Raw genomic sequence first — 14027 nt, forward strand, 5'->3', positions numbered from 1 at the left:
CATCTCATTTACTTTGTTTTATTCATAATCAATACCATTCCATACTATACCTGCTTATATACATAACATATAAATTAAGCCTGCCAACCAAACAACCATCCATCCGTCCTCATTCACGCTCTCATCTTATTCTCACCCTCATCCTCGTGCGTATCTCGCTCTCGCTCTCAAGTTTCGAGGTTTCGAGTTTCGAAATCATCCACATTTCATGATGAAAGGGATGTAAACACAGAGTGGTGCATATCCAAATATATACAAAAGTCTCCGACAAACTCCATCATTTCCCTTTCTCCCCCGGTTCCACCCACCCCATCCCATGCCATCCGATCTAAACCCCCTCAATCTAGTATCGCCGCAAGTTTTCACACCTCTTTTCTTGTCTAGAACCCCATATTTCTTGTTTCTCTTCTCTTTCTCTAAACCTCCCCTCCTTCACCCATAAAGACTCCTTCCATTCCACTCCCTCCTCTTCCTTCATTAATCATACTTTCCGCATCGCCGACTTGTTTCCGTTCCGAAACCTCTCGCATTCCCATTCCTGCTTTTCCTTTACCCAATTTCAAATTCATTTGTTTATGTCCTAGACCCAGCGTCAATCCTCGGGATATACCGTCTCCCCCCCTAGCTCGCGCCCCGCCAATATCGGGAGGGGACTTTGTTTTCCAGGTATCCCTCATGACTGCTGATTGTTATTGGAGAGGCTCCGAACTCGAGGAAAGTCGGTTTAGGTGAAGGTATACGTCTGTTCCGTAGCTATTTTGCATTGGAGCTGGTTAGTTCGTTGCAAATTTGTAGGAAAGGGAAAATAAAAAAACTTGTGAAACATACCCCTCCATACTAATCAACTTCAAATCTCCTCCAAAATATCTAGCATATAATCTTGAAATTGGGAGACCGTAACCAAATCCTGCCATTGGAGCTTTGAAATCACTCTTATCGAAATCTGGATCTAGACTGGGTGTACTGTCCACGGTGGTATACATATAGGTCCAAACTAAAGGTATAGAGCTCCTAGGTATTCCGCCACCCTCGTCTGAGATTTTGATAGTAATATCCTCTTTTCCCTCCGCAACGACGACTTTTGTGACCGGGAAATCTTGTTTATCCTGTCCATGTGTTTCGACAACAGCTCGAAGGGAATTTTTGAGAGTTTCGAACAGCATATGCGAGAGATGGCCGGGTACATACATAAAATGAAGGTTTGGAGGGCACACGAGCTGAATCTTTGGCGCATCAAACAGCCCGTAATGGTCTTCGCAGACAAATCTAGCGTTTTCGATTGCTTCTTCCGCAAGATCTCGAACATTGGTTTTCGTACATATAATACCTACATAATTAGGATCTTTATCGTGACTTTGATCTGTGAGTGCTATGTGTTGTCCAATGAGCATTCTTATGCCAATACGGGACATGTAAAAACGGTCGAGGAAGGATTGTATGTTATTATCGATCTGCATGCGTTGCCGTTTCCGCTTATATTCGAGTATTCCTTGCGCAACGGTTGTGACAACTCCGTCGTGCCGCCTCTTGATATGATTAAGGGTTTGTGCGAATCTCTGGTTATAATCGTGAAGTTCTGGGGGCCAGTCCGTACTATCTTCTACTGTGGCAAAATATCTTCTTGCTGCTGCCGACTTTGATTCTTTTCCTTTTCCATTCCCATTAGAGCTGTATTGCCCCCTCATTACGCTCGGGTTTTGTGTTGCTTCCGCAAGAATCTTGGATGGCTTTCCATTTATTTTCGCAGGCTTCATAAGCCTTTCTTTAACATCTGATGATAATTGTGGTCGAGGGAGTGTGGTGATTTCCTTTCACATGTCAATTCACATAGGCATTTGTGGATGGATAAAGAGTCATACCTCAAACGACTGTGCATACCAATCCTTCACCCTCTTGATGGAGGGCATCTCATTGAGACCATCTGGTAAGTCTGATAGTTCTTGTACTCGATGCGCAAGTCGTATTGGAAGTTCTTCGGAGAGGAATTGTGATGCTCGGAAAAGTGTACCTATTGGTAAAGCAATACTCTATCAGCTTAGGAACAATGGCAGGATCCCCCAGTCTTCAGAATGCAATCTAGTAGCTTACCTGTAGATGGCCTCTCTCCGAACTGTACCATCTGCCTCAGACTCACACCTGTAGCTGGGAAATGTGAATAATGTTTGATGGTATCCATCAACATCTCACTTGTCTTCCACGACATTTTGTTTGAATTCGTTTGGCCCTAGGGCCCCTAAAATAGAATCTGAACCCTTCAATTATCCAGTCTTTCCGTCTAACATTAGCTGTCGTTGGCGGTATTGAAATCTTTACAATCTTTGAATAATTGTTGTGTTTTCTCCCCGCGTTCGTGATATCCTGGGAGTTGAGTGAGTGAGTACCTTTACTCAGATGACGCAGAGCTAACCAAATGCTACCGAGGCAAAACGAAGGCGTTGGTTGGTGAATTGACAATTGGAAGTGGTCAAGGTAGAGAGGTAGAGAGGTAAAGAGAAGAAAGAGAGAAAGAAAGAAATCGGATCAATTGATTGTTTGCAAACAAAACAAAAACAAAATCTGATTTTTCTCTATTTGAAAATTGATCGTGTGCACATGTACAGTGATGAGATCACATTAATAGTCATGTTCTCATCATACAAAAAAGTGCCATATTACTGGTACAAGATAAATCTGCAGCAGATAGAAGAAAGACTAGGCATGCCCAGGTGTCTTGTATGGATGGATGTGTGTGTCTCTGAGTACCGAAGGCTCCTCCATCATCCCCCTTGTTTCCGAACGACCGAGATAATAACCTTACCGACGATGCACCAGATATCACCCACATTGCAACGCTGTTTGGTCTCGAACATTTCCCTGCCCTTGCTATTGCTAGAAAGGTATTTCGGATCTTTCTTTGGCTTGCTGAACTTACATATCACGTTCAACAACATGCACCATCTTCAACAACACCGTCTCTGCTAGGTATCTCGATACTCTGTCCTGCTCGTCTTCCAGCTGAAAATCGGCAAAGGGTTAACAGGGAACGGTGGGGTGGGTGTGTAGAGAGATACGACCATCTCCTCAATTTTCTATACGGTAGTCTTGCTTAGAATGGTCTTATGTTGTGTGCGTCTTACTATATGTTCTTGGTATGGTACTATTGGCATTGACAGCTGAGTCAACCTCATGGTCTTGGGAAGAAAGATGTCAATCTTCTTTTCACAGCATTCATGTCGCCATATTCTAACCTTATACATCAAGCATCGAAAACACCTCGGATGTTAAACCATGGACAAATCCGGAAAACTCAATCTTACAGATGCTTGTGGGAAGTGCACCGGCCAGTGTGATTGGCGGAGAAAATCAAGAGAGAGGTGTTGACAAGAAATTGGTAGGCAGATAGACTTTTACCTTTGAAATGAGCTGAGTCTTGGAATACACATCTATTCTCTCGACTTTCCCTTGGGCTCTTCTGAGGTTCCATTGGATGTGGAGATGGATGAGTGGAATGAGTGGAGGGGCACAAACCACGTGATGCACCTCCAGTCTAGACTTTCACGCCAATGTTATCTGCGAAAAGAGCAAAGAAGCAAAAGACACATGAGGTGGTATTGAATTTGGGACTCACATCGAAGTCTATCTGTGTGGAGACCGACTGGGTTAAGTGTTGATATTTCTACTTTGTTTTGGAAGATTGACCTGATCAAAACTAGAAAATGGAAAATGGGAAACAGGCAATGGAGACAGAGAATGGAGATTGAAGCAAGAAGGATGAAGGAATTGTGGTATAAGAGTTGAGCATCCAAAGTTCTGGCTGCTCTTCTAAACCAATTCCTTATCCAAAGTGTGAATTTGATACCTGCAACCATGAAACTTGACGACCTTGTGGCGTGTCACAAAAATAACAAACGGGGGAAAGAACGATTTGATAACTCAATCAGGAAGATGCAACTACCCGCAAGGTGACTTGCCGGCTTCAACGTCAATCTTTTTTCTTCCTCGAAAACCCCCCCTCAACAACACCAGAATGACAAGATTCTTTCGATGAAATTATTGTCAATTGCAGCTTGAGATATCTTCCACAAAATTAAGTTTGATTAAGCCGACAATGGTTTCTTCAAGCAACTACCGTCTCGGAGGCATATGTCTAGTCGTATTGGTCTTCATTTATGCAGTCTGGTCTCCATTCAAGGGGTTTGTGTCTGAAAGTGTTGTGGTCTCATCCAAACCCAAGGTGATTGAGCCTGGAGAAAGGTAATATCTTCAATTGAGCAAGGAATTAGCTATTCTAACCACGAGAAGTGCCATCAAACAATATCTAGGAAGCAAAGACTGTGGAATCATACAATCAGACATCTATCATGTACCATATCCCACCAAACCGAACGTCTCACCCTTCTGCAGAAACAGAGCAACGCTCCTCGAAGCTTTGAGCAGTGGAGGTAGACATGGATTCGATGAACCATATGTTGGCAAAGGTGACAACACACTCTTACTCATTTTTGAGAATGCCACTCATCCATATAGGTTGCACATATCGATGGTTTTCGACTTCCGAAATATGTATGATACTCGAACGTTTTAGCGCTATTGTGTTCCTCGGTGATGAGACTGCGCAAACTATATATGCTGCTCTTAATGTCTTTCTAAGAGAGGATATATCACACGGTGGCCTTCAAGAATGGTTAATGACAGATGATGAGCGGATTGCATGTAAATGCGATGCTCAATTCTTGGACAATAATTGTCTCGGATATTCTGTGAAGAACTCTGAGGAAGTCGTTAAAAACGAAGCGAACGACCCAAAAGGAAGCCCGTACGCTTGTCAAAGTAAGGCTTATTTGGATTTCCTGTACGACAGCACTCTAACATAAGATTTAGGAATTCCCCATGCTTACATACCATTCACGACTACACCTGCTTCGTCCGCCGCTATAGCTACCTTTAAGTCATTAGCATACCAAAAACCAGATCCTTGGCGACCTACTCCTGTAATCTTTTCTCTCGGCCACAAATATTCTCATGATATGAAATTCTCCATCGATTCAATAAATGAGTGGATAGGTATTACAAACGGTGCTGAACGCAATATTCCGATACTTCTTCTTGGTCCTACTGCCTACGGTTTTTCAAAGGAATCAGGCAATGAGGGAAATATGGAGATATGGAAATACCAAGACGAGCTCAATAAAATTGCCCCTGACAAACATATGGATATTCTTCGTCTTTGGAATCTTACTATACAGGCTAGCAGTACGGATGGAGAAAGATATGGAGAGAAGGTTGCAATGGTTCAGGCTATGATGATTATCAATTGGTTGTCGAAGCTCGAGACCTCTTAGTACAATCCAAGTCACAGTTTTCCTTTGCAATTATGATATATGGGTACGCGGGGGACCAAGGTAAAGAGAAGGCGGAATGTGTTTGAACCGTCCGTTTTATTGCTAGCTACTAAAGATATAGACTCTATAATCTACTATTATTTGTCAAAGTGCCGCAGAAACGTGCATGTCAATAATGACCAATCAGGTGGAATTTCACTTCCAAAACCTCCGTTGCATTGATTTATCATATCGATCTCATCTACATCTTGATAAAGACATGGCTATCCGGCCCCCTATTCCTAGCGCTTCACCCCCAAGCACTGGCGGCTCGCTTGGCATAATCACCGCATAGATGATGGTGTAATATGATGACTATTCGTTGATCTTAGATGCGATTACCTGAGCATTCAATATATACTCGTCCCGGAGACACTTCTCAGTCGTCCGGAAGCTTTGCAGAGTTATTGCTAATTTATTGGTTCAATTTTGATGATTACTGGACAATCGAACCATGATCTATTAGACTACATATCTCATTCAATACTCTAATTTATGATTATGTATAGACCAGCATACACAATACTACTAACTAACTCACAAGTAGTAACCTAACATCAATCAAGCAATCAGTTAATCAAGATCTATCTTATCCTCCTCCTCAATTTTTCCTCCTCCCCTTACAGATACCCTCTGTCCATCCCCCCTCTTTCTCTTTTCCCCCTTCCCCGCATCCCCCCTCTCCTTCAAAATCCGCACCGCCTCCTCCGCAGCCCTCGCCTGAATCTCCTCTTTCCTCACTCCATCCCCCACCTCTACAATCTTCTCCCCGCCTACAAATACCGTACATCGGTACTCTTTCCGCACATCCCCATCTCCATCCCCATCCACATTCGTATCAGTTTCCGCAACATCTCCCCTCATCTTCTCCTGACGCAAAACATACCTCACATTTTCCGCATCAGCCACGATCCCCAACTCCTCCTTCGGATGCATAATCCGCACTCCCTCTCTCAAAATCCGTCGCATATATTTCAGAACCCCCATTCTCTCCAACAACTGCGTACACACATCCATCGAACCGCTATCAATCCATACCGCCCCCAGCAAACTCTCAATCATATCGGAGAAGAATTTCCGGGCATCTAATCGCGACAATAGGGCCCAGGGAAATCGATCCCCGGTGTATATCACCTCGAGAATCTGTTCGCGTAATTCTGCGTGTCGCGCTAGAGCTTCTTTCTGATAGATGGAGAAAGAGACGCTGGAGTGACGGAGGAAATTCACGAGGGAGACGCGACGGCGCGAGTGCGTTTTGTAGATGTGGTGATTGGTTTCTTCGGAGGTGAGATGGGTAACGTTTTGGTGGATACTCATTTCCATGCAGAGAAAGGCGAGGAAATCGGCGTTGACGAGCGCGGAGCGTAGGAGGTGCATGTGGAAGTGAGAGAGGGGGACGGGGTGCGCCCACATGGCTGTAACGATGATGTTGTCGAGGATGGAATCGCCGAGGAACTCGAGGCGCTCGAGAGATTGTGCGCCGCTGGTGTAGGAGGGGTGCGTCATGGCTTCGATGAGGAGAGATTTTCTGGTGAAGGTGTAGCCGAGAATGTGTTCGACAGGGTGGAGAGTGATGGGGAGGTGGAGGTTTGAGGGAGCTTGGTGGTAGAGTGATAGTCGTCGGGTTTCGAGAGGGAGCCAGTCGAGTTCGGGAAAGAAGAGTTGGAGAGATTTGAGGGCTTTGGGAATTCCGCCATCGACCATGCATGCGCCGATGAGTGCTTCCACAACATCGGAAAGAATTTTGGAAGACATTTCTCTGGTTTTTTGTTCGGTGATTACCAGATCTTCGACATACATTGGACGCCATTTTGCACCGGTGAATTTCTTCGTCATTATGTACTCATCTAGACCGAGTTCAGCCGCTGCTCTTGATGATCGTGAGTTGGACACGATGCGATCTTTCTTAGCCGACAAATATCCTTCGTGCCAATCTAAATGCTCTGCCACCAATTGCACCGATGTACACAGTTTGAGAATCGAGTCGCCTAGAAATTCGAGACGTTGGTAATTCGAGTCTAATGAGTAACTAGCATGTGTGAGAGCGGTCTGAATGAGACTCCGGTCGCTGATTTCGAGATCTCTGAGGATGGTTCTGGATAGACGATCTACGACGAGTTGCACTTCAATGTGGTGTGTGATGGAAGGAATCATCATGCCGAATTGAGATAACTGTGCGGACATTACATCTTGCACACATCTCGAAGCGGGTAGGACAGATGAGAATTGTTTCGAAGATGACGAGGGTTTTTCATTCTGTACCTTGTGCAGAAAGTCTGCACGGCGACTTACTTTAACCACAGCTAGATGCGGGATATCTTCTGGTGCATCTGAGTAGTCTGGATAAGGGTTCTTGACTTGATTGATTGGCGGCTTACTGAGCAACCATTTTTGAAAGACATAGGGCGATTCTAATTTGCCGACCTCTCTGATAAGACCTGTATCTATAATATTACCATTAGGATCAACTGGAACACAATCTGAGCTCAGTGATCCCGCATCTTGGAGCAAGATAAACTGCACAACTGTTCGACGTGGCTGGATGTGAACTTTACGACCTCGATCCGATAAAAGTAGATTGGTATCGTTCAACGCCTGTGCCAACATATTCTCGCTAGTGCCGATCTCGATATCATTTGAGAAGTCAACCAAAAACTCAGTATCAGAATCCCAGTAAAGTTTTAACGGGGGTATTGCTGGTGGCTCAATAGGAAGACAAAGTTCCAACTTCATCCCATTAAAGCTGATAACCGATGTGCGAACAGCTCCCGCATGGTGTTCTGCCTCTTGCCACGCTCTAGCAATGTCAATCCATGGATTGAATCTCTCTTTCACCTCCAGAAAAGATGCGCGTGTATCCACGGGCTTTGAAGTCAACTCATCGATGACTTTGTCGTGCACCATCAAGGGTAGTAAGTTATCATTCACTAAGCCTCCCTTGTATAATGCTAAGTACGCCTCAAACGCTGCATCTTTTGCAGCCGATTTCTCGCTCAACCATGATCTGCGACTTCTATGAACCCGCAGAATTTGAGAAACCGATCCAGGCAAAACGACCTTTGCCGAAACATATTTAGATCCCGAATTGGAGGAGTAAATAAAATCGGGCCTGAGATCAACAAAATCTTTTGTAGTCAAGACCGAACAGAAATGATAGAGATGTGCTAAAGCGCTGTCAAGATCTAATTGAGCACCAGTGCTTTCTATTCGCAAGATCCTGTCATCTTCCGACTGTTCATCGGCTGTCTCGATTTCGTAGATATGCTGTAATTCTCGCATTTCTTTTTCGTATTCCTCTCGCATGTTTTGTTCAAGCTCGTGCCAATTTATCACTTTATCGCCTGAAGCGTCAAGAAGAATCAGTTTGGAATCTTGTTGTCTCGCTCGCCCTCGTCTTTGTATGAAAGATTTGAGATTTGCTGGTTTACTATGTTATCAACGAGTCAGTGATTATCTATGAAAGTATGTTTTAGGGGGTAGAATGTTAGTCAATCCATTAAACTTACCTAAAGCATATTACTAGATTGCAGGCACGAACATCAATTCCCTCTTCCAGCACATTCGTAGCTATAAGGATATCAATCTTTCCACGCTTGAAATTGGACAAAGTGTCTTTTTGCTGCTTTATATCTACAAGCTCTCCTATTTGGTCTGTACGATTGCTGTGTGAGGATGTACCAACCATAGTCCCAATCCTGAAACGCTCTTTTGTCAATGGATGTTGCGATAATAGATGGGCTAGCACAGAGACTGTAGCTCTTTCTTGGACGAATATGATAGCTGAATAGGGAGGCTTCTGTTGCACAATTATTTCCAGTAGCTTTTCAACCTTGTTAGAGATTTTGTCTGTACCCGAGAGAAGTGAAGGAGAGATTTCGACTTGGCTGAGAGCCTTAGCAATATATAAATTCTCAGCAGCTGGTAAATCTTCAACACTGAAAGTGTCTTTTGCCGACATTGCCTTCAAATATCTCGTCACTACTGCTGAGATATAGTAATCTGCAGCCCATGGGCCTAGCTCAACAAGAATAATCTCGTTGCTAGTTTTCATAATCGACTTCAATTGAGTCTGACTATATGTCTTGAAGCTCCTGAGTACTTTTGCCAGCTCACGTTGACTTTTGTCGCTATCGGTCCTCTTCAGTGTTAAAACGTAGGGATCTTCGAAAATGTTGAGATTTTGTACAACATTTCTCAAGCTCGCCACAGTCTTCGTCATGATGATATTTGGCTCTGGGGTGTAGTAGATAATGGATAGCAGTGGTAGCTTTACTCGAAGTCGAAGATCTGCTTGATGTATTTTTGGCGTGCAGCAAATGGCGTCCAAAGTTTCCTCGATATCACTCAAAGATTGCGGACTAGATCTCATGACAGGGCTGGCTGAAAGGCCCAGGATATGAGGAAGTGACGATGTCGATTTATACGGGTGATAGAAAGACTTCATAATCTTAGCCCCTGGCGCTTTATTTACACAATTATGTGCTACAATCATTTAGTGGGGTTCGAGAAGATGTCTTGCTCGACAAGTAGTGATGTGCATGATACTCACCTTCATCAACAATAATCAAGGAGAGACGCCCCATACGTACGAATCCGTGCGTGAGGGCATCTAAAAGCACTTGATAGGGAGATACGACTATCTTGACGTCCTTCAAGATTGCATCCCACTGTCTCTGCTCTGTCCATCGATCCACGCCATCAGCACCAATAAGCAGTTTGATCAAAACCGAGGAAATATTTAGCTCGAGATATTCATGATGCTGAGTACAAAGCGCAACAGTAGGCGCAAGGAACCATATAATCTGCAATATCAAAATCAGGAAGTGGAAAATAAGAAATTACGACTTTCTTCCCACCTTGTCGGGCTTCATCCGCTCGAGTTCCGCTAGCATTCGGAGAACGGCCCTACATGATCGAATGGTCAGATTGCAACAAGCTTCCGGAAGAAAACATGGCTCGAACTCATGATATGGTCACTACCCTCTACCAGTACTAGATACTAAGATACCTGGTCTATAGTATAATAGCTGGAGCTCAATCTGTTCTTAATTGATTCCAATTTTGACCACAAGGCATGAAAAGACTTACACATGTGTCTTGCCACTTCCTGTATCCATCTACGATTCTTAGCATAAAGTACCACCAATACTATTAGACACACTTACCGCAACGATGACATTCCTTTTCAAACTTTCTTCCAACATTTCCAGTTGGTATGTTCTTGGTGTTACTATCACGTTCTGTCCCTTCTCCCCTGCACTATTATCATCATCCTCATTTTCGACATTTGACCCTGAAGTATCACTACATAAATCTTCTACAGTCTCATTAACTCCTTCCCCAGACGTCAAAGCAATCAGATCCCCTTCAACCACATCTCGACCATCGATAAGGCTACCACCAGTATCCGGGTCAGAGTCGGGTTCTGAAAGATACTCCATGTCCCCGAAACGAGACGAAGAACAGAAATGATGAGTCAGACTAAAAATCTCAACTGGGAGTGACTGGTTGTGGAGGAGCGATGTGGGTTTGCGAGATGGAGAGTTGTGGTTGAGATGAGGCGTTTGTTTTTGCGCCCGGGGTTTCTTATTTCCGCGTATAGTTGTCCATTTTAGGAATTTATGGACTTTCATTTGTCATTTTTTCCCCTTACATTTGTACGACATTCACAATTCCAATGAGAAATGTTGAAAATGCCAATGCAGGGCAGCCAAAGAGCGAAGCTACATAATGGGTTAGCTGACTAATCTAGGTAGGTAGCTAGTGGGTATCAATTCTGATCTCAGTATCAGAGACTACAACACCAATACGAGTTCTATATCTGTTATTAGTGTTTCGTCCAAAGAGATATAATAAAAAATGGATGGGGTTCCCAGTCCGATTTGACGCTTCAATAATACCTCATTGAACACAGAAAACTGACATTCTTAAAATGATATGCTTTTGTTGAGTGTTGGATAGGCATTTAGGTGTAATAAGAAATCAATTTAATCCTACAGAATTCGACTAATGTAGGCCATCCTCAATAATTGTGACCGGATATCATATCGCCCAAGACTGACGTTCTAATGCTATTTATACTTGCTCTAATACTGACTGCTTCAGCAGCCTCCACATCTCTCCTGACCCAAGAATTTCTCGACATTTTTAATGCCCTTTGTGCATTCTTCTCCCAATTCAATGACTGACTTTATCAAGTCATGGTTTATCTTTTCGTTTACAACACTATCCTTCTTGTAATCCTCATGGCCCGCAACAAAATTTCTTATCCATTTCGCTGCCGTCCACAATCTTCCGTCTGCCCTTTTTCTGATCAAATCCAGATACGAGGCAAGCTCACACCTGGTCTGTACATCGATATTAACACTGTCGAGATATGATTCGACCAATGGTATTAATCCTGGAAAGTTATTTTCTGAATCACTCTTGCTGCCGTTCATGATTTCGTCGATGGACATAGAGGCGTATTCATCTTCCACGGGGCCAGATGGTGTAGGTGGCCTTGAAATGCTGAGCGGAGTGTTGGTACCCGATGCTCTGCCAGACGCTCCCCCATTCGAGGAATATGGTCGCGGCGCACGAGTTGTAAACGGATTCTTTCGAAAGTAAAACTTCTCTTCCAAGACTGCATCTCGTGCATGTGCCGTTTCCATATTTTCACTTACTTTAGTGATGGGTATATAAAAATTGAGGTCGAAGGAGAGGATAGCTCGCGTGATGAGTACAATGAATACTGAAAAGGCAGCATTTTCGAAATCAGTGATCTGAATTTCCATTGGCCTGAATTCTACTCTCCAACCAATGTCATTTCCTGTTGGCGGCGGCTTAAAACGCATGTGTTGCCAATTAGTTGACTGAAGGTTCTCGAAATGATCCGTCTTAGATAGGTCAAGTTCCTTCAAATCTTCGGCAAAGATGACAATTGGATCACGAATGAAAAGATGGGCAAAGTGAGTAGCTAATCGGTCATCCATGCCTCCGTTCATCAGCTCTTGTTTGACTTCGGGATCGGTTACAAGGTCTGGGTCCAGGTATTCTTTACGTAATCGCGAATCTTCCGAAATATACGTAGAATTAGAGGCATAACGTGACTTGGGTATGCGCCATCGGTCATTTAAAAGGGGCTACCAAGATTAGCATTGTGTATGTTTTGAGTATAGCCCTACTAACCTTCTCTCCTAATTCTTCTGGAGTCCGATCGTCTACAGCTCGACTAATCTGATTCCATCGAACATCCGTGTCCGCTAAGAAGCCTTTGTATATTGGAGTTGCTGCAGTCAAGGCGAGGAGAATTGGTGCCAGAGGGCTGAGTTGATCATACATTCGTCTCCCTTCTGTGATATTCTTGGCTTGGAAGGTGATTTGCAAACAACAGCTGCCCATGCCAAAAGCCATTGCGTCCATATGGATAAAATTGTCAGGGGCGGCACCATTCCGAACATCATCGTCCTCTGGCCAATTGTGCATGTCGTAATTGACAGTTGGATCCTTCCAAGGCCATGAGGTGTTTTCATCTCTGAATACTGGTACATTTACCTGAACCTTCCGGCCTCTTCTTGCACGAATGTTGGCTGCCAGAGTAGGAAATCGAATATGTGGATTAGCAATCTCATCAGGAACGAATTGTGACCGTAACTTCTCTCCGGAAGGCGGGAAGAAAGGGGACGTAAATATGCCGGGTGATCCCAAGCGGGGATAGGTCGTCAAAGTAATTGGATACTCTTCAGCATTCATGTGCTCTTTAGCAAGCTTACGTCTTCACAACATCAGCTCCACGAACTCGCTTTCAAGTTTGTATAACACACCTCCACTTCATGTTAGGTTCGACGTCTAATAAGTCCTTGAACCCAATTCCCCAAGGTCTCCCAGGTGTAGCTTCAAGCATAAACCGTCCGAATTCGGGATGGAATACAGGTAATGCGCTCCCCCTTGAGGTTGTCAGCTTTTTCCCTCAACTAAATCTGATAGACCCACTTGGTATTAATGACATCTTGTAATGCTGGTACACATCCTCCATTCGTACGCAATTCCTCATCTTGGGCCAACGCGGTCAGGATATCTGCTTGTCTCAAGGACAAGGTTACTTTCTCATCATCATTCTTGTAGTTCACGACCAAATATTCGACCTGAAATGTTTTAGCGACCATCTCCCATTCATGAATAAGTATCTGCTGACCTCATCGCCCCATAGTAGAGCATCTCGCTCTTTTCCTTTCGCTCGATTCCATATCGCTAGTAGTTGCTATATTGAATCTTATGAGCAAAGTCTTTCGTCATATAACCAGCCCTTCGAGTCGTACCTGTATGCCCCATTGCCTGACTGTTTGTGCATTCTGTTTAGCTTCCGGCCACTCAAGTGGTGTTCCTAACGCACTTATAATACATATTAGCATTGATTGAATGTTGAGTATTGTGCCGCAAATACTTACAGAAGACCCATATCTCAAGACTCGGTTGATACACAGAAAGGTTGTCAGGGTAGTAGAAAACTCGCAATTGATTGCTAATCCGTTGCGATATTCCTTATATCCTTATGTTCAGGACTCGATGCCCCCACTTTGTACGACGTTATCACAGCTTCATGATCCCCTCAATCCTTATCAGTTGTAAGACTTTGCAGTATCGGACTCGAACTTTACCCTTAAGAAAAGGTATTCAATGGCTTCT

At 43.9% G+C, this 14027-nt stretch overlaps 5 protein-coding genes across 5 annotated transcripts; 1 reads left to right on the plus strand and 4 right to left on the minus strand.

Moving 5' to 3' along the window:
• Nucleotides 1-416: 416 nt before the first annotated feature.
• EAF01_009411 (uncharacterized protein) lies at nucleotides 417-677 on the minus strand (the record flags this gene model as incomplete). Its single annotated transcript, XM_038917667.1, has 1 exon — nucleotides 417-677. One exon carries the CDS (start codon nucleotides 675-677, stop codon nucleotides 417-419), a length of 261 nt encoding a protein of 86 aa, XP_038766476.1.
• A 12-nt stretch (nucleotides 678-689) lies between these two features.
• EAF01_009412 (uncharacterized protein) lies at nucleotides 690-2203 on the minus strand (the record flags this gene model as incomplete). The annotated part of the gene is made up of 4 exons (XM_038917668.1): nucleotides 690-753; nucleotides 829-1808; nucleotides 1860-2008; nucleotides 2089-2203. 4 exons carry the CDS (start codon nucleotides 2201-2203, stop codon nucleotides 690-692), a joined length of 1308 nt encoding a protein of 435 aa, XP_038766477.1.
• Nucleotides 2204-4087: 1884 nt separating this feature from the next.
• EAF01_009413 (uncharacterized protein) lies at nucleotides 4088-5321 on the plus strand (the record flags this gene model as incomplete). The annotated part of the gene is made up of 4 exons (XM_038917669.1): nucleotides 4088-4233; nucleotides 4282-4457; nucleotides 4507-4809; nucleotides 4861-5321. 4 exons carry the CDS (start codon nucleotides 4088-4090, stop codon nucleotides 5319-5321), a joined length of 1086 nt encoding a protein of 361 aa, XP_038766478.1.
• A 612-nt stretch (nucleotides 5322-5933) lies between these two features.
• On the minus strand, nucleotides 5934-10993 carry EAF01_009414 (uncharacterized protein; the record flags this gene model as incomplete). The annotated part of the gene is made up of 6 exons (XM_038917670.1): nucleotides 5934-8787; nucleotides 8867-9842; nucleotides 9910-10162; nucleotides 10217-10265; nucleotides 10449-10477; nucleotides 10526-10993. The coding sequence occupies 6 exons, from the start codon at nucleotides 10991-10993 to the stop codon at nucleotides 5934-5936; spliced, it is 4629 nt and encodes a 1542-aa protein (XP_038766479.1).
• Nucleotides 10994-11461: 468 nt separating this feature from the next.
• EAF01_009415 (uncharacterized protein) lies at nucleotides 11462-13800 on the minus strand (the record flags this gene model as incomplete). The annotated part of the gene is made up of 7 exons (XM_038917671.1): nucleotides 11462-12484; nucleotides 12531-13116; nucleotides 13166-13288; nucleotides 13335-13486; nucleotides 13537-13602; nucleotides 13661-13733; nucleotides 13790-13800. The coding sequence occupies 7 exons, from the start codon at nucleotides 13798-13800 to the stop codon at nucleotides 11462-11464; spliced, it is 2034 nt and encodes a 677-aa protein (XP_038766480.1).
• Nucleotides 13801-14027: the final 227 nt, after the last annotated feature.

This window comes from Botrytis porri, assembly GCF_014898465.1.
Source record: "Botrytis porri strain MUCL 3234 chromosome Unknown BPOR_014, whole genome shotgun sequence".
NCBI lineage: Eukaryota > Fungi > Ascomycota > Leotiomycetes > Helotiales > Sclerotiniaceae > Botrytis > Botrytis porri.